At 33.9% G+C, this 26,859-nt stretch overlaps 1 protein-coding gene across 1 annotated transcript in view; it reads left to right on the forward strand.

The window, feature by feature from the left end:
• Positions 1-26,859, forward strand: part of LOC135227091 (nephrin-like) — a 391,371-nt gene that overhangs the window by 176,827 nt on the left and 187,685 nt on the right. Inside the window, exon 3 of the mRNA XM_064266942.1 lies at positions 13,637-13,816. Coding sequence (XP_064123012.1) covers positions 13,637-13,816 — 180 coding nt within the window. The remainder of the gene's footprint in view (positions 1-13,636; positions 13,817-26,859) is intronic.

Here is a 26,859-nt window from a genome sequence, read left to right on the forward strand (position 1 = left end):
TCAGGTCCTAATACATATCAATTTTTTCCTTTCTTTGTCATCTGCTTTTGGTTGTCCCAGGGTATTACATACAATGATGATGAACTTTCCTCTGATTTTGTCAATCAACGTCACGCCTGGTCTATTGGCACGTAGCACCCTATCTGTTCTGATACCATAGTCCCAGAGGATCTTTGCCTGATCGTTTTCTATCATTCCTCAGGTTGCTGTTCGTACCACTTATTACTGCAAGCTAGCTGATGTCTCATTATTATTATGTTTCATTTTTAAGGCGGAGTTTAGTATTCTAATTACTTGGAATAACGGATGTCATACCTACTTACTTTTAAGTTTTCATTGCAAATATATTAGATTTTCTTAGATGATAGGTTCCAATTTACTGGAATGTATAATGCTTTTCTCTCTTTGTAATGAAGTAACTTAATTAAGGCAAGCTTTGCATTGTAATGATATTTTCATTTGATGAATTCGAATTCGGTATTCAGCCGTTTTTAAACATTTTATTAGACTTCATGATATGTCACAACAATAGTTGATTTCCCTTTCTTTAAACGGAAACGCAAAATTTAATTATGGATCAATGCACGCAATGATGAATTTACTTGTATGTTTTATCCAAATGTTATTATCTGCACTCCCTTTGTGGTAAAAGTATCAAATATTAATTAGTATTTTTTTCGTATTTTGCTAATTAACGCGATGTTTCGTCCTGCAGTGGCTCATTATTACTCGTGAAATCAGTCATTCTTCTAGATTTTGTTTATTCATTAATATTTTGGGTCCATTTTCGCGTTTCCCTTTATAGCAGTTATATATTTGATGTTGTAATGTATTTGGAGGAAGGTATATCCTGATGAATTCGTTCGCATCTTTGCTTTAGAGTTCAGTATATTTATTTGTCATTCTATCTAGAAGACTGTGATGTTATGATTTCATTTTTAAATAAAGAAGAAAATGGTGATTACCTATGTGTCTCTTACATTAAAGGAATATAATTTGACAATAGAGTAGAGATGGTGTCTTCTAGATTTGGTTGCAAAATGTATTACTTAGTTCCTTTATGTTTATGTAGCACATTTGCACTGAAATTCACGGTATATTTTTCTTGGAAGGATATCAGTTTGACAGCGGCATTCCAATATCAAAAATTGAAATTGATTGAATTTCAGTAATAAGACACAAGAGAGGATACTAAAGACAAGACGCAAGAGAGAATAATCCTAAAGACAAAGCACAAGAGAGAATAATCCATTAAGATATTAGGGAAAGCAATGGGAAGTTGAAGATAATGATGAAAAGTTCAAGAGGAACTGATGCCAAAAATTACTTTGGGCTCTACAGAATAAGGGATAAATTTACCTGTCTAACAAGCAAAAGTGAATGAGTAAACAACTGGCAGGATTTATAATAAATTAAAAATATTTATGGAAGTCTGTTGAGAAAGTGAAGATGGTAGGGATCAATAAGTTCGACAGATTCGCAATAATGTTTTTTATTTAACATTGTTTGCCATTGGTATAGTGATTAATTGATTAAATCATGGAAAAATAACCACTTGTCGCAAATTACAAGTCTTTCATGCTTTCCGAACGTTTGCATATTTGAAACCGATTCTCATTTTGTACTTTCTCTTGCAAGACTTCTGTCAAGACTCTAATATTACGTAGTACATGGTAATTTTGAGATTAAAGATCATAAGTGTTATTCCTTTTTTGTATCGTTAAAATCTTATAGCTGAATTTGCCATTTATGCCAGAATATTTCGGAAACATGTTAGTGAATGCACACACACATACATATATATACATATAAACTTCCCAATGGTTTAGATCATTTCCTCCATCTGTCCATCCGCCTGTGGTGTTTGCGTATGGTAACACTGCATCCCGGGCTTTAGATAGTTACATTCAACAATGATAATAATATCCTATCTCAAATATGAACGGTGTAATTAGCATACAGTAATTTATTAAAACACTCTTCAGTTGCAAATGTACACCCAGATATCCTTTTAATTACCTAGAACTTACACGCAGTGTTACCATGCGAAAACACCGCAGGCGGATGGACAGATGGAAAAAAACAGAGTATAGTTACCTTTACTTCCATTGCGTCGTTATGCGAGAAAACCTTGAAAAGAAACCGAAGAATTATAATAAGATTTTCGTTCAGGCCGCTATTAAGTCGGGTGGAAGAGCACAGCCTCTCTAAGCCTTTACGTCATTTATCTCTGGAATATGAACAGCGCCCTCAAAGGACGAGAATCCATAGCCACGGCAGTCCTTTCTTCCCGCCCTCCACCTCCCCATCTGGTATTTTAGGCGCAATAAAGCGCTTCTGTTGACAAATGAAAGGCGGTTTGTGTCTCAAAAGAAATGGGGCCTCACGCTCCATAAGTTTCGGGTTTATGACACGAGGCAAAGATACATATGACAAGGGGGCGAACACAAACACAAACACGTCCTCCCCAGTCATTCTCGGGTCCTTCGCCTTCCCCCTCATTCCTTTTACGTCTCCCCCGTCTTTCTCCCTCCCTCCCTCCTCTCCCCCTGCTTTTCCCAATCCTTTTATGTTTTGTTTTTAAGCCTTCTTTCGTCGTTTCTTTTTTTCTGGTTGTCGATCGATTTTGATTTTTCCGTCGATTTTGGTCGGTCAGAATCTTTTTGTTAAGCGAGAAACGCTGAGCCACAACTGTTACAAGTAGATGCTGTCTCCACGCGTCTCCACTGATCATTTTTTTTTTTTTTTTTTTTCACAAGTACGTCTGTTTAAGAGGATGATGCTGTCTCCACTTTATTTTTTTTTCACGAGGATATAAGAGGATGATGTGCTGTATCCACTGATCTTTTTTTTCCCAAGTACGTCTGTATAAAGAGGATGGATGAGCTGTCCCCCACTGATTAATTTTTTTTTTGCAATTTACGTCGTTTTAAGAGGATGATGGCTGTCTCCAATTATCTTTTTTTTTCTTTTTCACGAGCACGGCTGTATAAGAGGATGATGATGCTGTATCCACTGATCATTTTTTTTCCCGAGTACGTTCTGTTTTAATAGGATGATGATGCTGTCCCTCCATTGATGATTTTTTTTTTTCTTTTTTTTCCAATACTCTGTTTAAGAGGATGAATGCGGTGTCCACTTGTTTTTTTTTTTTTTTCACGAGTACGGCTGTATAAGCGGATGATGATGCTGTCTCCACTGATCATTTTTTCCCCAAGTACGTCTATATTAGAGGATGATGGAAACGAATAAAGAGGAAACCCAACCCGGAAAATGTACTTCGTGAATGACGAATTCTGATTTCCATTTTCTGCCGCCATGGTTGCAACGTTTAATTTGGACGCCATTCGGTAATAGTTGACGATCCTGATGTCCAAGGCACTGCTTAAAAATACTGGCGCGTCCTCTGTGTTACAGAAAAAAATAACCTTTCATCATTTTTCCAGAGGTTTATTAAACCGGATATACAATATCACTCACGTTTAAACGGGCCACCTTTTGGGGCAGTTTAATACGCGAACTCTAAAGCTTCATGAATTTTATTGAGGCATCCGGCGTGTAAATGCTTTGCCGTCCCTAACTATGCTATGCTTTTGCTATTTGCCGTTTTGGTGAGAGCTTGTGGAGTGAAGCCTGCGATAAAAACTGGGCGTATTCATGAAATACCGTGTTTGTCCGTCATTACTTCTGGCATTGATGTCAGTTCCCAAGACTGATGATCTTTATCGTGGCAGTCATAATTGTCCTTTATGTTTGGGTACTCACATGCAACTGTTTTTTGCACATTGTTGCTAAAAGCTAAATGAAGATCTACGCACAGCGTATACGGATGATTTATTTGGGAATGCCTGTCATTATACGTGATCTTTTTTCGGACACTCTCTCAGATACGGTCAGTCAGTATGTTTGCATGTTTGCGCCGTCGTATCCTGACAGTTATTGTTAGGTAAATGTTGCTTCAGTACAAATATCGTTATTTTGACCGTTGCTGATTTTTTGTAAAGACAATATTTATGAGAAAATATTTTTTTCTAGAAAAATTATAGTTCTAATTAAGGGTGCTAATGGTGATAAAAACCTTTGCAAATTGTACATATATATATATATATATTATATTATATATATATATATATATAATATATATATATATATATATATGTATATACATACGTATGTACACGTATATGTGTGTAATGATAAACAGCCAGAGTAGGTCCAAAAGTCAAATTCTTGGCTTTCATTTACTAAATAATCTGTACCGTTACTTATTAAACCTGATTTATAAGATTTGTATTGCCACAAGCATTCGTAATTTAGAACTGTTTTTTCAAGATGGAAAAAATTCATTTAAAAAATGTTGTCTTTTATATAAAAAACAATTCACATGTTCAGAACATCTTTAGAAAAAGCGAGTAAGAGTGAATAAACATATTTCTAATGAAGCAATATTTTGCTTATGCTGAAAGCATATATTACGACTATGACGGCACGAACCAACTAGCTGTCTATGTCTGAGAAAGTGTCTGAAAAAGGTCACTCATAATAGCAGCCGCTGCCATATGAATCTTCCGTGTTGTACATAAGCATTAATTACGTGGAAAAACTATTGCTTGTGAGCACCCACGAAAAAAAAAAAACAATTACTACTGCCACATAAAGACCATAAGTCTTAGGAACAGACATCAGTGTCAGAAATAATGGTGGACTAATACGGTATTTCATGAATCTACTCAGTTTTTATCACATGCTTTATTCTACCAGTTCTCACTAAAACAGGAGATACCTTAAGCACAAACTTTGGGATATCAAAGCAATCATACGCCAGGTACCTATAGATAAAATTCATGAAGGTTTAGAGTTCGCGTACTGAATTGCCCAAAAGGTGGGCCGCTAAATGTGAGTGATAAAGCATAATGAAATACGTAAAACTACAGTTGAAGGCATTCTATCTGCGAATAATACTTTACGAACTCCGGATTATCGGCATTTCTCATTGACGGTAGAGTATTAGAAAGACATTTTTACCAATTTCAATATCTTCCCGTAATAATTTCCGTAAGCTGTAGTTTTCCTTTTATTTATCATATATTTTCTTTTCATTTTTTGTTTTCTTAAACAGTGGTATCAAATGCGGAATGTTCATTAAATAAAACTGTGCTATGGTCTTATGGCCGCCGCTGTTCTATGTATTATTGAATAACTTGGCCTTATACGAAATGAATATGTTAGATGTGGTAACATACAATAAAAAAATGTAAAAGAAATTTAAAAGCTTATTAAAGAACCGTAAAGATAATAGTATCGTATTGTTTGCAATGAGAATGGTAAAAAAAATGTTTCAGTTCACCTTTAAATCATTTATAACTTTAGAATGATTTTTGTAAGATACATCTATTTCCGGTCGCCTTCATTATACAATGTACAGAAAAGTCGATTACGCCGAAGAAACTTGAGCGCATTTTCTACTTGTTTTCTGTTGAACCGGCATTCATGTTTCATTTTCTGTATCTTCTTTTTTTTTTTGGCAATTCATTTTTGACTTTTTTTCAATCATTGTGGATTATCTTTATTCTCCTGTTTTTTTTATTTTAACCTCTTGATCATTGTACACGTAACCGGTAGCTTGACTAGACAAATCTTTCTCGTATTCACTTCACTTTCCTTCTTCGGTGACCTTCGCTTCCCCGAAGCCCGTTAATTGCATCAACGTATCGACTGTTCATCTATAGACCTTTTTCCTCAACAGCTTTTTCATGTTCCGGGCCTGTTCGTCTCCGCACTTCGTCTCCTCCTGTCACTAATCGCCTCCACCTATTTACCTGATTCGAGCATTAATTTGTTCGATTGTCCTACCTCCTCCTCCTCCTCCTCCTCCTCCTCCTCCTCCTCCTCCTCCTCCTCCTCCTCCTCCTCCTCCTATGGGAATGATTTCGAGCTCTTCTAATTTCCGGTGACTCGGGAAAGCTTCTTCCAAAAGACTTAGGCAAGGCGAGTTTTTTTTTTTTTTTTTTTTTGGGGGGGGGGCGGGGGGGGGGGGGGGGGGGGGGGGGGGGGGGGGGGGGGGGGGGGGGGGTGGGGGGGGGGGGCTGCTTCAGTGGATCATATTCCGTGAAGGTTCCGCCCAATCAGGTTTGTGTCTACGGACCTCTGATTCGAATGTCTATTTCTCCGATGGTCGTTAAGCTTTTACTCTCTCTCTCTCTCTCTCTCTCTCTCTCTCTCTCTCTCTCCTTAACATGGAAATTAATGATGACGATCTAACGCGAGGTTCAATATCAGGAAAACATTGTCTCTTTAATCCATTAGCATCTGGTATTTTCCCATTATACACTGTAAGACATATTTATAGTCTTAATTTTAATATACTTACCTTTGGTTTATATTTGTACACATTTATAGAAAGTTCTTTCACACCTTCCAAATCGAAGTTTTATCAATTTCTCACAGAAACCAGCCTCTCTCTCTCTCTCTCTCTCTCTCTCTCTCTCTCTCTCTCTCTCTCTCTCTCTCTCTCTCTCTCAGTATTATAAATGATCTTCAGACACATTCAGGAATCACTCATTCATTTCGAAGTTAATGATTCACAACCAGGGTCATATTTCTCCCTCTCTCAGACAGCCTCCCTTTCATCCTTTCGATTCCTTACGAATTTTCGGGTTTTTCTTTTTGTTTAATTGGATTTGGCAGATCATCCGCGTCTATAATGTCTCTTAGAGGTAGCGTACGTGGGCGCCCACGCGCGCTTTTGCTTTCTAGAGTTTGTCCTCTTTACTACTCATTCATTCATTCATTCATTTGTTAATTAATTTATTCATTCATTTTTTCAATTCGTTTATTAATTTTTTCATTCATTCACTCATTCATTTTTTCATTCGTTTATTATTTTATTCATTCAGTTTCCATTAATTTCTTTTCATTCATTCATTCATTCATTCGTTAAATTTTTTTATGCATTTTTTCTTTCATTCATAAAATTGTCCATTCATTTTTCATTCGGCTAATCAAGTTTTCATTCCTTAATTTTTCATTCAATCATTTTTCATTTACTAATTTTTTCATTCATTCATTAATTCATTCATCGAAAAATTTATATTCATTAATTTTTCATTCATTCAATAATTTTTCATTCGTTCATTTTTTGTTCATTCAAATCATCTTTCATCAGTCATGTTTTCATTCATTCATTCATTCATTCTGACATTTTTCCTTCATTCATTCAATCTTTTTTTAATACCTTCATTCATTCATTTTTCATTAATTCGTTCAAACATTTTCCTCATTAATTCATTCAAGCATCTATTCATCATTCATGTTTTCATTCATTCAAGCATCTATTCATGCATTCAAGTTTTCATTCATCCATTTATTCATTCATTCATGCATCTATTCATTCATTTGTTCATTTACTTTAGCATGTAATTATCATATTAATAAAGTTATTGCTACTTTAGAGAAGCGCCTTAAATCATATACGTACTTGTTAGGAAAGATCAGCCATTGATATCTTTATTTATACATTTATTTATTTATTTTTTTATTATTATTTTATGTATTTTTTGGGTACTTGTTGATGACGATTCATCCAATATTCCCTTATAATTTTGATGCATTTCAAAGACTCTCCTTTCCCATGGAAAGGAGGAATATTTCCCTAGTGATAAAATATTAAAAAGCTACTTCAAGGAATAATATCTTCACGGTACACTATAAAAGATGTTTGTTGTTTTATTATCAGTTATTTTGAGCATTTTATACATTTAAATACCATACTTTATATAAAGGGCTCAATGCTCTCTGTATTGCCCAGACTCTTCCAATATCAAGTATTAAATTATTTGCCATTGTAAAGTCTCCTTTGCTGATATTATTTGTAAGTGTTTGCATTGAAAAATAAGTTAAAATGTGGCCCTAGAAATGGATTAATATATTTCTTATTTAATTAATGAGATAAGGTTAAGTAGCTTATTGGAGGGTTAGTTCATTCCTTTCATAAGATGAATGGGGAATATTATATGTTTTCAAGTACTTTCTCTCTCTCTCTCTCTCTCTCTAAAGCAGCATTTCACTATCCATGAAAGTGTAAGGATTATTTCTAAAATGAAAAAAATAAAGATATATATATATATATAATATAAAATATATATAATTATAATAATATAAATATATATATATATTTACTATAATTATATTTAATATATATATTATATATATATAAATTATAATATATATATATACTATGTAAAACTTTGTGTGTGTATATAATGTGTGTGTTTGTGTCAGTTTCACTACATAATCATGCGAACTATTAAATATGTTTCCTTGCTCTGGGTTGCTTGCGTTGTTGGAAATCGCCAATAACTGCGAATACTTATGGAATATATTATATTCACGTTGCCGAATTCAAAACTCAGGAATATAAGAAATTGCACAGGTTTGATTTTTTTCCGATTTCCTTGAGTCATATTTGAATATGCTCATGGGTAGTGTGAGTTGCAGTAATACCAAGTTGCAAAGAGAACTTTTTAGAATTTTATCTTTTTGCCTTTAATTTTAAAAGATAGGAATATGGAACTGAGCGAGGATTTAGTGTATAGGTAAGATCCCAAGTCAAAATTGCAATATGTAAAATCTTAAGGTAATGTAAAAGTCGGGATCATGGAGGCAGTCTTGTAGAACTGTTAGTGTCCTTGAAGACTTTTTTTCATACTTTTTTATTTTTCTGTTCATCCTTCGAACCTGTCATGAAAATATCAAACTTCCTCTCTCAGGGCTGTTGACATTTCTCAGCCTGTTTTTCAGATTCTGCCAAAATGGATTAATCGTTGGGTGTGGTAGATATGTTCTCACTTCAGAGGTTTAAGGGCGGTGGTCAGCAGTATTAAATAAGTGAAAAGGGTCTTGAAATGTTACAATTTTTGGACATCATTGATTCCTTAATGCCGTAATGACGAGTGTGAGACATGGATTTAATGATTCCTGGTAATATTACCAAATTTCAGGGACGAAAGAAGTGTTATTATCACGTTGAAATTTTAGTTAAATAAAGAAAAACATTTTAGACTTGCATTGGGTGCAATTCAAAGTCAAAAGTGGGATTTGAAACCTAAATGAAAGGTACGAGTTTCGAAGCAATAGGATATGATGAAATACAGTGGACCCTGGGTAATTCGAACCCTTTTAATCCAGATATCGCTATGACCTGGATGGAATAATTAAATTTAAGTTTCAATACGTTTCAAAGTTTTTTTTTATTTATTTAAATAAACGTATAAACATAAAATGTTGAATGTACAATGCATGAAACAATCCAGTTTGAAATAGCACGTAGTTATAATGTTTAGTCAAATGAAGCATGCCATTGTCTCTTAATCATTATCGCCATTCAGCAGGTATTAAATAATTTGTTACCGAATGAAATAAATATATTGAACATAATATTACTAATATATATATATATATATATATATATATATATATATATATATATATATATATATATATTATGTGTGTGTACATATATATATTGTTATTCAAAAATTTTAAACAATTTAATAATACAGTTTCAAATCAGGCAAGAACCTATTGAAATGTTTTAATATTTTATTTTATTTTTACATCTGATCATCTGATGTTGTCATATGATTCATTTTGTTATGCAGTGTTGGAAGAATGATAAAATTGCTCCGTTGCACCTTTTAATACATTCATACCCTTGCAATACACAGTAACTACTGTGCAGTATTCCGTTTTGCAAAACAATATCAGTCCGTTTGGTGCACCTTAGGCTATGTATCCCTGGGCACTGAAAGTGTGAAAGTACAGAGAAATGATTTTGTTTCTGTTCAGTGTTTCGATGCTTTTATATGTATCGTTATTAAATGTGGTAGAAGAATTGTAAAATTGTTTTTCATGGCAATAGAACTGCATTGATGACTTTAAAATCATAATTACTGTCCTCGATATTTCATCAGTTTGTTGATGTGAATGGTACCATTATTGTTATGCATTGTTTTCGAATTTGATTTCGTAAATTGTTATATAAAGTGGTACTCATATCAGAATTATTAAATTCACTAAAAGTTTATTAATATAATGAATAAAAATTAAACAGTGGTAATCAAATCCGGAATGTTCATTAAATAAAACTGTGCTATTGTCTTATGGCGGTCGCTGTTCAATGTATTATTGAATAGCTTGTCCTTACATGAAATAAATATGTTAGATGCGGTAACATACAGCAAAAAAAATGTAAAACAAAAAGCTTATCAAAGAACCGTAAAGATAATTGTATCGTTTTGTTTACAATGAGAATGGTGAAAAAAATGTTTCAGTTCACCTTTAAATCATTTATAACTTTAGAATGTTTTTTGTAAGTATATATAATTCAGTTTGAGGTTATAATAGTTGGTCATTTTGGTCCACCTTCAGACTAAGTTAGCCTGAATGCCTGGCTTGACGTTTTATAGTTGTGCAATGTGTTTTGCATAGTTTGTGGTTGAACTTTATTCAAAGAAGGGTAAAACTGTATTACATTACACCTTTAGTACAATTATTACTCGGCTTGGTAGTACTTGGCATACCTGAAGCAATGAATTTTGGTTGACAAATCCGGAATATTGGCGAATCTGGACAAGATCCTCCAATTACCAAGGTTTTACTGTATAACACCGGTATTTGGCAACCCATTTATTTTATCTTAACAGAATTTACTGTTCTAGGTGAATAAACATATTCAGCTATTGCAATGTTACTGAGTCAGCGAAGTTTGCCTGGGTATGATATTGCTGAACTTGTAGTTCACTGCTCAATTGAAAATTATTTTACAGAAATACAGATAAATTGCAGATGTTTTTACTGTGCTTGCTATTGGAATCATTTTGAGTTTATTAGTATATTGTATATTGTATGGGATTGGGATTTTTTGCGAAAAAGGACAAAAAAAGGTAACGAAGAACTTGACTGTAAAATATTCACGTGTTCTTTTTGGCAGTACCTTACATACTTGAACAGAAAGAAAACATTTTTAATCTGGAATCCTGTGAATAAGCCTTCTTTACCGCATATATTGAAATAACTTCCCTACAGAATCAAGTCTGGGACGTACCTCTTGCCATCGATCTAAATGCGGTCTGGAGTAATCTAGTAATATGGTAATCTAGCTTTCGGGAAATCCAGCAATCTGGAGAAATCCGGAAACAACGAAATCTGATTAAAATAAAAAACGAGAGGGAGAGAGAGTGAGACGAAGGATCAGATTGGGTGGATTTCGTTGGAGTGGTGATATAATGTCAAAAAGGACGAAAGGGTCGGAAGTACTGAATGAAAGAGAGAGAGAGAGAGAGAGAGAGAGAGGAGGAGGAGAGAGAGAGAGAGAGAGAGAGGGGAGGGGGGCGACATGAGAAGTTCAGGTTAGTCAAATCCTACTGATGAACATCTCGTGGAAATGCGTGGACCGATTTTGAATGCCAGAGGGTTCAGTTACTGGTCAAGATTAGACGATTAGAATTACACTGGATGTGGTCTTTGTCTTCTAAAGTCGCTGCGTATTAATAAAAAAACCTCTCTCTTCTCTTCTCTCTTCTCTCTCTCTCTCTCTCTCTGATAGCCAAAATGCGAGTTGTATGTTTCTCGTGGTCAGGTCTGCAACGTGACCTCGTGGTGATTATGATATTGCGGGTTCGTTTCCCGCTAACGGACATCATAATTTCTTCATATTCTTGCACTTGGATCATAAGGCTTTGCAGTGACAAGCGTATCCAAAAAGCGCGAGAATTCGTTAAGTTAAGAGGGCATTGTGGCTATTACAATTACACACACACACACATGCACTATACATACACACACACACACACGCACTATACATACACACACACACACACACATATAATATTATATATATATATATATATATATATACTATAAGTATATAGATATATATATACATATATATATATATATATATATACTATATATAATATATATGTATATATATATATATATATATATATATATATATATTATATATATATATATATATATATGGTATATATATAATATATATATATATATATATATATATATATATATATATATATATATATATACATTCAGAAAGATGAAAATGATGAAATATATCCCTTACACATTTTAGGACGTAAAAGTAGAGTAATAAAATTCATGACCTTTAGCGAAAAGAATCCGGAATATTGCATTCGACTCATTCGACTTCCTTCACTTTGAAATGAGATCGTTCTATTACTGTTGCAGTCGTTGTAGAATCGGTCCAGATAAAATAGTGACTGTCATTTTTTTTTTACGACGTTTATGAAAAAAAAAGTTTTGGATGATATATTGACTTGAATTTTGTTGGAAGCAGCCATAGGAATAATTTTTTTAGGAATAACGTTTTTTTTCATGAAAGGTTTATGCAGTCAGACAGTATATAGATATTATACATTTCAGCGCACGTTCATCCTGCATAGAAACAGCAGCATTTTAGTATATGATTACGTCACAGTAATCAGTGCATTTACATTTCTCGTACGAAGATTTGAATCCGCCTCCGACCGCTCTTTCTCCCAAATGGTTTGCTGTCAAATGACATCATTTGCTATTTTATAAGCACTGTTTGTGGACGTCGTCATAATTTATTACGTATGCCGAATCGCGCGGACTTTCAGTGTCTTCTTTTTACGTCTATAGACGTGTCGCTGTTCAGGAAATGTTGATGTCCGGGACGATATGACTCGACTGAACGCACTAAATATCAGTTAACTAGCGCCTGAGTTCTCCTTCGATCATTTCTCGAGTCATCAGAAAGCGATATTGTGATGACAAGCTCTCTACCTATGATTTACTCTCCCTGGTAGAAATAAAGACGGGGAAATAAATTTTGCTACTTAAATGTCGTTCATCATTTTTCCATTTCTACGAATCGTCCTTTTTTTTTATATGTTAAGGAAATGGGCCATTACTATGGAGACTTCCTCCACCCTCTTAATGCAAAGCCCAGACATTCAAATATGACCTCCCCATCATGCTGACGACTTGCTCTAAGCTGCTACGTTTTTATGACTTTCCATAATATCTCTTTTATGATCATCATTTGTTCTCGGTGGCCCTAAGACATATCTAGACGCAGGTTGTCCTTGACGTTTCCCCTGGTGATTTATTTTATGTTATTCCTGCCTTTTTAGTCAAGGATTTCTTTTGTGAATCGGCCTTTGAGAGAACAGTTAGCATTTCCGATTATGCTTTCAAATGCGTCCCTAGTATGACGAACTGGCGTAAGCCATTTTTCCCCCATTTGAGATAAATTGCTTGAAAGATTTTGACATCCAAAGCTTCTGATTAGTTTTTTTTATGTGGTTGAAAATATTTGGCAACCCAGACAGTTAAAATTTTGATGTTAGAAGAACATTAAAAACTGAGATACTTTAGTTAAAAACTAAAAAAAAAAACTTTAAAAAGATTGGTATACGCCAGTTGGTCAAAACAAGGACGAATTGTCTAATGTAGCTGGAATTTCATTCTTGGCCCTTCTCTTGAAAGAGGAGAGTATTAGAATGATATCAATTTGTCAGTCTTAAAGGACATTTTAGTTTATTAAAAATATCTGTCTTTAATTTTCTTACAGGTTTCGAACGTCATGTCCCGGGTTACCCCCGATATTCGTATGCAGGGGATCCCGACCTTGGGGAACACCACCTGGTGATTAGTGGCGTCACCCTCACGGAAGATGGGGAGTATCAGTGTCAGGTCGGACCCACCATCTCCAGCCCCCCGATTTGGGCAGCAGCTAATGTCACCGTCCTTTGTAAGTATTTCTGTTAAACGTTGGGTGGATAAGGTACTACATATGTTCATTATTTATTAGTCGGAATGTATTTGAAACGTGGAATTGACCAGTCATGTATTTTATATTAACTTCTCTGGTGCCTTCATTTCCGAGCTCATCACGACCACTTTACCGTATTTGATGTACCCCGTGCGTTAACCATTTCCTCCCTTAACACTTTCTCCCATTCCATCTTACTCCTCTCATACGCGTCTGAAGATCATATCCTCTCTTACGTGTCTCAAGATTATATTCAGCGGCATGACTCTCTCGCTCGTCCTCGTACTTCCGTTTCCAGAGGAATGTAATGAAAATCTTCTCACGCATTCCGTTTTTACCTCAGTTGACATTCTTCCACAAAACTTCTGTATGGTTCCCCTTGGTCGTCCTCTCCCCTTCTCCCCCTCCTCTTCCCCCTCCTCCTCCTCTCCCGGCTCGATTCCTCACTCGTTATTTCTTTGTTCGTAACATCATTCATGTGAAAGTCAGCCTCTTCGATTCTTCGACTTTCCCGGATCATTTCTGCCTGTTCCCTGTCGTGATCTTCAGTGGGGGGACTCTCTCAACTTTGCTATTCTGAGATGATATATAATGACCAGAGGACAGGAAAGGTATCATCTACCTAAATAAGGTTTAAGGTTTACTTCCTCAGCGCATACGATTTGTTCTTCGTTATCAGACCTTTCATACATGTGTTTGATAAATTCTCAATTTCTACAGCCGTTTATGTGTCTTGATTTCTCGCAATTCTTTCTTTATCATACTGGTGTCATTAATTACGCTCCTTTTCATTATCTTTTCGAGAACCGGCTAGAATTATTATTTCGTCTATAGGACTGAGAACAGCACTTACTGTCTATAAAGACCACTAACCTAACTGTACTGCTAATCGCTTTTATCCCACATGGAATCAAAGAGACTTTTTTCGCCTCCGACATTAATTCAACTACATTTTTATTCCTCGGTTTTGGTGCTCTATTATTTTATTAAATGGAAATACCTCAATTCGCAGTATTAAAAGATATGCTTTTCGTTATCCAGTTTTTTCTTTTTTATAATCTTTCCAGCAATCTTCTGAGGTATCCACTATTCGTTTCTCCTGCAGATTCTTTTCCTCTTCGCACTTTTACTCAGATTCAGTATTTTCCCTCTTTCTCCTGTTTTTCTTCCTCAGATATCCTATCCTCTATGGCTCTCTTCTACAATCCGAATACGTTTCCCAAAGAAATCTCCTCTCCTTCACATTTGTGTTTTTTATTATCGTGTCCACTCCACTTTCTTTTTTTATTTTCGTGCCCATTACGTGTGTGAATACGTACATACACGTACCACATACTTGCTTGTATAGATATACATATGTATGTATGTGTGTGGGTATGTATGTATGTATGTTTGTGTGTGCTTGTATTTTAAATCTATTAAACTCAGTGCCTTAAAAGGTATCATACGAGACGTAAAATGTACCTCTCCTCCAGACGCTGTATCACATCGTTTACTTTAATGAGAGTTTTTTTTTTTCCTTTTCTTTTTCACCGCGAAAACTCTTCCTTGTTTCAGGAAGGAAGCCACGTCCTTCCCCTGTCAAAGTGAAAGATAAAACCTCAAAAAAGATCGAAATAGAAAAGTTTGGTTAGTACTCGTAAGGGAATCTTTTCTTCTTCTTCTTCTTTTCTACCTGTGACAATGTTGATAAGGACAACCAAAGGACCGGGGTCGTCTTCGTATGGGAAATAATGCTTATTTTGAGTAAAGCGAAAAGTTACTGTCTGATGTGGCGTTTTTCTTCTCAAAGGAACTCTTCACGTAACTGCCTGGGACGACTTTCTTCATTGATAATAGGGGGGGGGGGATGTCCCCCACCCCGCCCCCCACCTGAAAAAGGAACAGAAAATACATGAATAAAAAGTTGGTAACGACGTATCAAAGCCGTCGAAACAGACGTCTCAAAGAACTGAATTTTAGGATAGCTACAAAACTTTGCACTTGTTGACTTCGTTAGATTTCTAGGAATTTGTTTTCAGTTAAAATGAACTTGATTTCGTCTCATTTGCTATTATTGTAAACGTTCTTAATATCTTGCTGTGGAATCCTCACTACATTTGTCTTTGATTGAAAGGTTCTCAATTTCACGCTGGGAATTCTTCATTTTTATTTATTTTCAATTTAAAAGTTCGAAATTTTGTGATGTGAAATTTTTCATCTTTAGTTATTTTTCATTTACAAGTTCTTAATTTCACGCTGGGAATTCTTCATTTTTATTTATTTTCAATTTAAAAGTTCGAAATTTTGTGATGTGAAATTTTTCATCTTTAGTTATTTTTCATTTACAAGTTCTTAATTTCGTGCTGTGTAATAATACTTTAATTTATTTTTAATTCATAAGTCCTTAATTTCGTGCTGCGAAATCTTCATTTAATTTATTTTTAATTTGTAAGTTCTTAGTTTAGTGCCGTGATATAATCAATTATTTTTTTCATATTTATAAGTTCTTAATTTCATGATGTGAAAGCTCCATTTTTATTTATTTTTATCTGTTAGTTCTTAATTTCGCTCTGTGTAATAATACTTTAATTTATTTTTTATTCTTAAGTCCTTAATTGCGTGGTGTGCAATCTTCATTTATTTTTTTCTTTTTATTTTATAAGTTCTTAATTTCGTGGTGTGAAATCTTCATTTAATTTATTTTTAATTTAAAAGTTCTTATTTTCGCGCTGTGAAGTAATCATTTAATCTGTTTTTAATTTAAAAGTTCTTATTTTCGTGCTGTGAAGTAATCATTTAATCGGTTTTTAATTTAAAAGTTCTTATTTTCGTGCTGTGAAGTCATCATTTAATCTTTTTTTAATTTAAAAGTTCTTATTTTCGCGCTGTGAAGTAATCATTTGGTTTAATCGGTTTTTAATTAAAAGTTCTTATTTTCGTGCCGTGAAGTAATCATTTAATCGGTTTTTAATTTAAAGTTCTTATTTTCGTGCTGTGAAGTCATCATTTAATCTTTTTAATTTTAAAAGTTCTTATTTTCGCGCTGTGAAGTAATCATTTAATCTGTTTTTAATTTAAAAGTTCTTATTTTCGTGCTGTGAAGTAATCATTTAATCGGTTTTTAATTTAAAAGTTCTTATTTTCGTGCTGTGAAGTCATCATTTAATCTTTTTTTAATTTAAAAGTTCTTATTTTCGCGCTGTGAAGTAATCATTTAATTTGTTCTTACTTTAATGGTTCTCAATTTCGTGATGTGAAATCGTCAGTGAATTTGTGAATCGTGTGCGCCTTACAATAAACATAATTCTCAATTTGACAAAGTATAGACATTTTCCTGCAGATTAAGAAGCAATTTCTTTCGCATTTTTGTAACCTTACAATGTTGATTTCACTGAAATAGTATACGCCAAACTGGTGGGTTTTTTTTCGTATTAATCTTTTAAGTCTCTGTAATCTAAAGGATTATTTTCATAGGAAATAAAACCTTCCTTTAATCTTTCAGAAAATTGGGGTGTTACGTGAATGGAGTGTTTTCTGATAAAAAAAAAAAATGCAGCGATAAATATTTGGAGAGAAATTGATAGTTTACGTTGTCAAAACACGTTGTGTTTGTGGTGTTTGTGTGTGTGTGTGTGGGTATATATACATTCCTTTTCATTCATGCATGCATTTTGCATATTTGCAATGGTGCATGGCCGGGTATTTGTCAATTATATATATATATATATATATCTATATATATATATATATATATATATTAATATCTATATATATATATATGTGTGTGTGTGTGTGTGTGTGTGTGTGTGTGTGCGTGTGTGTGTATGTATGTATGTATGTAGTTATGTCTGAAAGACAATGGATTTCCCCTTTATATATATTTATATATAGATTATATATATATATATATATATATATATATATATATTATATATAATATATATATATATATATATAATGTAAAACACATCGGCATCAGTAAAGAGACTCACATTATTTCAGATTTCACACTATTTCAGAAGTGATTCTGCTTCATTCTTCACACTTATTTCAGAGCCATTTCATTTTCGTTCTCTGCTTTCTTCGTCCATCCAGATTTCAGAAAGATCGGCTGCGGCGTCGACTCGGGGTATGAAGGGAGGAAACTTCCTCCTGGGGGTCGGGAGGGGGGGGGGGCCCGGGGGTCAGAGGCGGTTGGATAGAAACAGGTTAGAGTTTGAAACGTCGAGGAAAAGAAGTTTTATTTTTTTTTTTTTTTTGTAATCTTATAATTATTCCCTTCTTGAACTAAACGTTTTATCAGTGATTGTAAAATATTCATCATACCTATACAATATGTATTCTGCTAGTAATACTAAGACTTTTCCATGATAAAGATAAAAAAATATATATATATAAAAAAAAAATTCGTCGTCATTTCTTCCGGGGAGCATTAAGTGACCAGCCAGCAAAAGGCACACACATCTATATATAAGCTAAGGGAGCCGCCGTAAATTAAGGAAATGAAGATAAGAAGTTCCTTATCCATCGCCCTGCCCTCAGCCCAAAAGGCATGATTAGATTTCCGCATCCTAATGACTATATATGTCCCCTTTTTAATGTCTTCTTGTGCCCCTTTTTTTGAGCTTCCTCTGGAAATATATATCGGGATATACGTCCTAAGAACTCTGTCTATGGCTTTCTTCCTACGCTAATGCCCTCCGTATGTTTATATTAACGGTGAGATATGGAGGTTAAGTTCCATTGTTAAAGGGATACGAGTTGCAGAGCAAGAAGGAAGGAAGGAAGGAAGGAAGGAAGGAAAGACGGGGTTCGTTCCCTCAGGAGTCCTTACGGGATTTTGCTTGTATTCAATTTTTCCCCGATTTCCGAGCGGCGTATTATCTCGCCCTGATGATGATATATTGCTGACCGAGACTTTTACGTATTGGCGGTGCTGTGAATGGGGATGAACCGCTGGTGGACTTTGCCTTTCATACACAGACACGAAAACACAATCCAACTCACTCACATCACGTGTGTGCTTGTGTGAATTGAAACTCGTATTATTGCAAATAAATTTTGATAGGTATTTGATGGTTAAACCGGGCGAACTTTACTGCCAGTTGGTGAGAGTAAGTGGCCTGACCCTTATTCACATGACGTATGTGTTTATGTGAATTTAGACATGTATTAAGGCGGATAGATTCTCTACTATGGGTAAAAGATATTTGATGGTTAAAACAGGTTAATTTTTCTCAATTGATAAATGTAGGTGGTCTGATGAGCTTACATCAAGAACTATTAATTCTTAAGCTTATATTTGTATAAGGGCAGTCACAAATTTAATGAGGCTATGCTTAATAATGTAATTGCAGGTAAATAAACAACGCACTGAGAACTTTATAGGATTTTTCAACAACAATTTCCTTCATAATATAAGTGATTAGTGCTGGGTAATACATTTCAGATTCGAAAATACAAACCATGACACCACAAAGTACTGTACACATTACTGAGAGGTTTCCGTAGGTGACATCGAGTCGAAGAACCCCAAATTCTGAAGGTGATTAATGTTCCCCCGTCTTTTTTCTGCTTTAAATGGTTATGAAAAATTATTGTAATCTACATTTTTTGTATTGTTAATGCGTTTGGGTCTTGCGACTATGAATCAGGGTTAGATGGCTCATAAAAAATGGAAATAAATCACTAGTCTCTCTCTCTCTCTCTCTCTCTCTCTCTCTCTCTCTCTCAAATGCTTTTATGTGTACAAATGGAAAAGCCATTTTCCTGAGTAATGAATGGAAGTAATTTTTGCTGTTTCCACTTGTAATGGCTTTATTATTGTTAGTAGAGTTCCTCAGGATTGATTTACTTTCAAATAATGATAATGATATTTTGCTATGGATCATTCTATATTGATCAGTCAGACGTATTGTCAGCATGAAGGAAAAAAAACTTTTACCTTCTGCAACTTTTCATAGCTAAAAACGGATGGCTATTGCAGCGTAGGTGTAATTTATTAACTTTTCAGTAACAAGGTATTGATCCTTTGAACCGACCTCATCATTTTTAGCACACATTTGCTTGCGTTTGTATGAAGGATATTTTTTTTCATGTATAGGATGTATCGATAAACCTCAAAGAATATGAAATATGTAGACATCTTTGCAAGGTTCGTTTTCGTCCGAGGGACTGCATCTTTTACCCAGATACCGCTGCTGTACACCTTGGTTTGACAGTTTTCAATTTTTGGGTTTGCGAGAGAGAATTTGTCCGTAACATTGCACGGTTTCATAAAATTGTCTAAGCCTTAAATCATGATTTCCTAGCAATCTTATAACACAGTGCTCCTCAACCATGGGGAATGGAATTTTCCCTTGCACATATGGTCAAAGGAGATTTAAAAAAAATTAAAAATACAAAGTTTTTATAGTTTAGTTCTGCTCATAGAAAATCTCCACTTTCTTTATGTTCAAGAACTGTGGCAGTATATATATTGAGCGTTGTTCTACATTAAGAAGAATTGTATGAGATTTATTATTATTATTATTCTGAGCTACAAATTAATTAACGTAATAGCCATTTTTCCTTAAAGTTCACTGTAGTTTTTCTAGATTTGAAAGTGAAATGTTCTTCGCCCTTCTGTAACAACATTCCTGCAAGCAATTTGACACCATATCATCGTAACGTCAGGATAGATATTATTCTCACAATACCCATCGCATTTCATTTAAAGCTTTGTCTCATATTTCATGAACGATAGTCCATTCAAAGGAATCAGAAAAACAAGAACTCTGAAAGCTTATCGGGACTACTTCTCATGCAAGAATATTCATGTCCCTTTGTTTCTTGTGGGAAGTCTTTCCCAACTAAGAAGGAACATTCAAGGGAAAATAACTTTTGATGTGTACTAAAGAGCTTTCTCTTGCTTTCTCGAGTAAAATTCTGGTTTGGGGAAAATTACTTCTTTTGTGAAACTAAGCAAATTTCTCTTAGTTTTCTCGAGTAAAATTCTGGTTTAGGGAAAATTACTTCTTTTGTGAAACTAAGCAAATTTCTCTTAGTTTTCTCGAGTAAAATTCTGGTTTAGGGAAAAGCACTTCTTTTGTGAAACTGAAAAACTTTCTCTTTGTTTTCTCGAGTAAAATTCTGGTTTGGGAAAAATTACTTCTTTTGTGAACTAACAATAATTTCTCTTTGTTTCTCGAAAGTTTAAAAATTCTTTGTTAGGAAAAGTTTACTTCTTGTGAACTAAGCAAATTTTTTCTTTCTTAGTTTTCTCCGAAGTAAAAAGAATTCCTGGTTTAGGGAAAATCACCTTCTTTTGGTGAAACTAAGCAACTTTATCTTTGTTTTCTTGAGTAAAATTCTGGTTTAGGGAAAATTATTTCCTTTGCGAAAGTAAGCAACTTTATCTTTTCTTGAGTAAAATTCTTGTATATGGAAAATTACTTCTTTTGTGAAATTAACCAACTTTCTCTTAGTTTTCTCGAGTAAAATTCTGGTTCAGGAAAAATGAGTTTTTTTTTTGTGAAACTAACCAACCTTTTCTCTTGCTCATGAGTACAATTCTGGTTATTACTAGACCATCCAAAATTATTTGGATGGTCTAGTAAGTTTTATGTCAGTAGCGCGTCAATACCTTAAATAGGCTGATTCATTGACTAAGAAATGATGTTTCTGACGATTTTAGGAAATTTGGTCATGGTATATATTTTCATCACATGCATCAAGAGGTATACATAGCTGGGAGGGTTTACATGAAACCTGTACCTACCCAGTGTCGAAATAGTTTAGTGTAATATTTCTGGTTTAACCTTATTTTATGAATTGTTTTGCCAGTGTTTGTGTACTTAAATGATGTTCATCAGATAATCCTAACCAAGATACTTGTTCGTATTAGTTATCTGTCCAGGTTCTTAAGAAAGTTATAAACGTGCATCAGACTACTGACGTCAGATTTGGTCTTCTAAAGCCAACATGATGTCAAAGGAAACTGATTTTGTATCATATATTCATGTTAATAAAATAAAATAAATAAAAACGAAGGTTTGCGTCATTTTCTTTGTAGACCATGCATAATTCACGTCTGGCTTTTCAGGAATTCATTTCTGGTTAAAAGATCTGAAAGGGCCCTTTCTCTATTCATGGATGAGCCATCTCTGTAGAAAACTTCCGAAATATCATTTGCTTTGTACGCATGGTTAGGTGCCTTGTTATCAAGCATTTCATGAATCATTAATTTTTTTCTAATCCAGTTACTTCATTAGAAATTCGTTTTACTTTTTCATTCAAGTTTATATTCTAATATCTTTTTCCTTATCTCATCAGTTTTTCTGTATCTCCTTTTTCCGCTTTCATGATCTTTTTCTTTGTCTTTTTACCCTTCTCTTACCTTTATTTATTTTCTGTTGTATTATTGTATACGTATATACGCATTCGTTGTAACTTTATTTTCCATTTATTGCAACTCTGTTTACTATTTATTTATCCTCATATTAATTTGTTTTCCATTTTGATCACAGATATGTTTTTCCAATTTTTAGTAAATCATTTATATTGTCATTGTAATGTTTTTAGTTCAATCACTGTAATATCAAGTCCGTTCTAATCACTGGAATTGTGCCTTCTGCTATATTATTACCGTTGCTATTGTATTGTAGTCTGCTTTGTTCAATTTGACGATTATTAAGATGAAAACAATATTCAGATTTTTTTCTGCGTTCAAATTTGGAAATTGCAAAATCATATTTGCAAAGGGTTTATCATTCCCTAACAGTTAGACGGATATTCTAATTACTTACACAGTAATTGCGTGTCATATATAAATGAAATCAATGGTACCCAGTTTTGATTAAATTGCCTGAAGTCATTTAAAAAAAAAAGGAAACGATTCAAAAGGGGAAATTGCAATTATCTCTGTGTAAAGATGCTTGTTTGTTAATTTTTAATATAAATGAACAATCATGCATATACACATTAACCCAGACTTATTAAAAAAAATAGAGGAAAAAGAGTCAAAAAGCAAATTATAGTTTTCTTTTGTTAAGATGCTTGTTTGTAAACATTTTATATACATGAATATACATACACACAATTTACTGTACATATATTCTTACATGCATACTCCCATTTCAACTCTATCTTCGTCGATCGTTTCGTATTAACGATTCTCTCTCTCTTTCAACATTTTCCATTTGAAAATGACACTTCTCAAATACTAATGACCGTCCAGTGTCTCGCAAATGACATATGTTCTCTGGTTGGACACTCGAGCAAATGTAAATGACAAATTTCATTTGACAATAACGACCATCTTTCTCGCATTACTGAGTAACAATTCCCATTTGATTCTGATATCGCAGGCATCAGCAATTGTTAGATTATAATTAAAAGGTTGTGGGCAAGCATCAATTGTTAGATTACAATTAAAAGGTTGTAGCAGTAAATCACTGTAAGTTGTTCATTTTACAGTGAAGATTGTTAGAGCAATAGATTTGCAAAATAGTCGTGGATAAAAAGCAGAAAGAACAAGATTTATAGGAGATATATATAGATATATATATATATATATATATATATATATATATATATATATATATATATATATAATATATCATACATACATACATACATACATACATATATATATATATATATATATATATATATATATATATATATATATATATATATTTTATATATAATAATTATCAACTGAGATAAGGGTGCCAACTACATACTCGTCTCCACCACAACTGAATTCCACCGTGGTCGACTAACTACCAAGGAAATCATTTCTTTGTTCGGGTCAACAATTCTTGAATTATTTGCCACATGCGTAGAATCGATTTTGGAATTTAAACTGAAATTAAACCTGTGACTATTCCTGGTAACCTGGTAACCACTGGACAACAGTACCAATGATTACATACACTCACGCGGATTTATATATATATATATATATATATATATATATATATATATATATATATATATATATATGTGTGTGTGTGTGTGTGTGTGTGTGTATGTATATATACACACAGTGTGAGCGTGTGTATGCATATGGTACTGTTGTCCAGTGGTTACCAGGTTACCAGGAATAGTCACAGGTTTAATTTCACTTTAAATTCCAAAATCGATTCTACGCATGTGGCAAACAATTCAAGAGTTGTTGACCTGGACAAAAACTGATTTCCTTGGTGGTTAATCGACCACGGTGAAATTCAGTTGTGGTGGAAAGGAGTATGCACTTCAAACAAAATGAAACAAACAACTAACTGGCAACTTAACCTACCCTTGCTCCATTTCATATTCCTCTTGGGAGTTGGCTGAAAGAACAGACTAGGCAAAATATAAACTCCCGTAGTTACAAAAATATACTTTTTATTTCCCAAAATTAACTAACATTAAAATGGAATAAAATTAATTAACTCTGACCCAAAAGAAACGTTAAATTGTCATATTCCTCTCAAAATCATATTTAAGTCAGTACCCCCTCTTATCTCATTCTGTCCGACTGATCATAATCTTTCAGTAAGTCAATACAAGTCTAGAGAAATCCATTTTTCTACATGGTGACTTCGAATCCATCTGAAATAAAGAGACCACAATTATGACATCACTTACTATTAAGTTAGTCAAAAAAGAAAGTGTACTGCACCCCACTTTCTTTCTCCAAACAAATAATAAGTTACTTACTTTAAAGGTAACTTTTCCAAAGTTGTCTCTTACATTACCTTGTCCGATGGACCTGCAACACCTCTTCTAGGCGGGTTCCACACTCTGTCGGGCACAATCAGTGAGTCCCCCCAGAGCAATTATTCCCCAGAATAAATGTCATTTTCTATTCGTTACGAACACACAGAGACAAACCCCGTATGACACACAATAAGCACACATGCTTCATGCCTGGAGCTCGTGATCTTCGAGGCGTCATTGACCACAAAGTGCATTGGTAATATATCCTGTCTGTTCTACATTTCAGCATCTTTGAAGGATTCAGCCTTTTGCCCCTGTCAAGAGGCTGAGGTTGACAACTCACTACCGTGCCTTAAGATATATATATATATTATATATATATATATATATATATATATATATATATATATATATATATATATATATGTATGTATGTATGTATCTCTGTATATAAATTATATAGATACACACACACACACACACACACACTGTCCTCAGTCTGTGTATGGTCGCAGCCAATGCAAGCAATATCTTTTCAACGGAACCGTAAGAAAATATGAATCCGTTTCGTTTATTGGACAATTTCTTTTTTCCTGGTAAATCTTGCGGAGGGGGAAAAGTCCCTGGCTCCATCCGCACACAAAATGTTTTGAACCGGGGATCTTTTTTTTTTTTCCATGAAAAACCAAAAAAATTTGGTAAAAGATACACTTGAAAGAATCCCTCCCTCCGCCCCCCCCCCACCACCTCCCCCCACCCCCAGAAAAAATATATTGGAACGGATGATGTTTTCCAGTCGTCGGACTAAATATCTCAGGCATTCGGTTTCAAAAAGCATCCATGGATAGGAAGGAAAAACAAAAAAAATTTTGTATAATGTATCAGAGTACAAAACAGACCAGAACGTATATAGACCGAAGTTTGTATATGTTTCGTTTTTATAAAACTGTTTCATATATAGTATGTGTGTATATATATATATATATATATATATATATATATGTATATATATATATATATATATATATATATATATATATATAAAACTGAATCACGACACATAAGTCACATCATCATCCACTCGGGCTTGCATACGTGATATGTAGTCAGCTTTATCTAAAATTACTATACTATTTGTCTTATCAGCTTTTGTAATGTGGATAGTATTGTCCTTTTTAAGATCGGTCAAACTTTTCTTATAGTGAGCAGGGAAGTTACTTTCATGTTTAACATTGGCAGCTTCATAAACAATACCTTTAATCATGTTAACATGATTTTGAGGAAGATCATAATATTTTTCAAATTTACTTAGGGATGACGCAATCCTTAAAGCAGAAGGTCGACTAAGCGCACTCACAACATTTCCACTTATTTGTTTACTTGGTAGGTTTACAACACAACCTTGACGTGCACAATTAGTCCAATCACTGCTATCAATAAGATTTTTTAAGTTTTCTGTCGAGTTTCCTTTTCAGGGCATCTGTAGTCCTACATTTCAGTTTGCCTTATCTAACGGATTTGAAACCATTAAATCATTGTTAAAATCCTTTAAGGTCAACCTTGATTTTTCCTATAATAACACACTAAAAAGAATGTTAATAAAAAATGGCCCCAGAGAAAGCAACAACATAATATATAAAATTCCATGTATGGACTGTCCCTCATTTTATCTCCGACAGTCAAGCAAGGACTTAGAAGCAAGATTAAGCCAGCATAAATATTCTGTAAAAACTGGGCAAACATCTAATGCAATATTCATTCATTTAAGTGAAAATAACCACCAAATGAATTGGATTGGTAGTTCAGTAATTGTATAGCCAAAAGATGTCTTATCACGAAATCTTTTAGAATCTGCTTTAATACAACTTACTTCTCATTGTAATTTCAATATTAGTCGTGGCCTGTTTCATTTAGACCCTTGTATTTGTAACATGTTTAAGAATGACGTCAAAGATATAATTACAGACTTAAATAAAAATTAGCTGCCTTAGAGATATCTTCGATATATATGTATGTTTAATATGTATTGTGAATATGTATTGTGAATATGTTTTTGTTTACCAAAGTTCTGAATAGCTGTCACATAATCCTATAATTGTCTTGTCCTTGTGTCTGAGCAGATTGTCTTAATCTTTTTATTTTCTATGTTTATGCCTGTTTTGGAAGGTTACTCATCTTCCAGGTGTGTCAGATTTTAGGTACTTAACTCTTTATAATCCCTATCTGTCAGTTATACGACCTTTCTTGTATTGTCAATTCCTCATGTAAGTCAGTTCATCTGCTAAGTAAAAGACGTTGAACGTCGAAAGATCTTGCGGAAACTGTTGTTTATCTTCCCTCGTGGCTTATACCTT

Source organism: Macrobrachium nipponense, chromosome 15, assembly GCF_015104395.2.
Source record: "Macrobrachium nipponense isolate FS-2020 chromosome 15, ASM1510439v2, whole genome shotgun sequence".
In the NCBI taxonomy this organism is placed as follows: Eukaryota; Metazoa; Arthropoda; class Malacostraca; order Decapoda; family Palaemonidae; genus Macrobrachium; species Macrobrachium nipponense.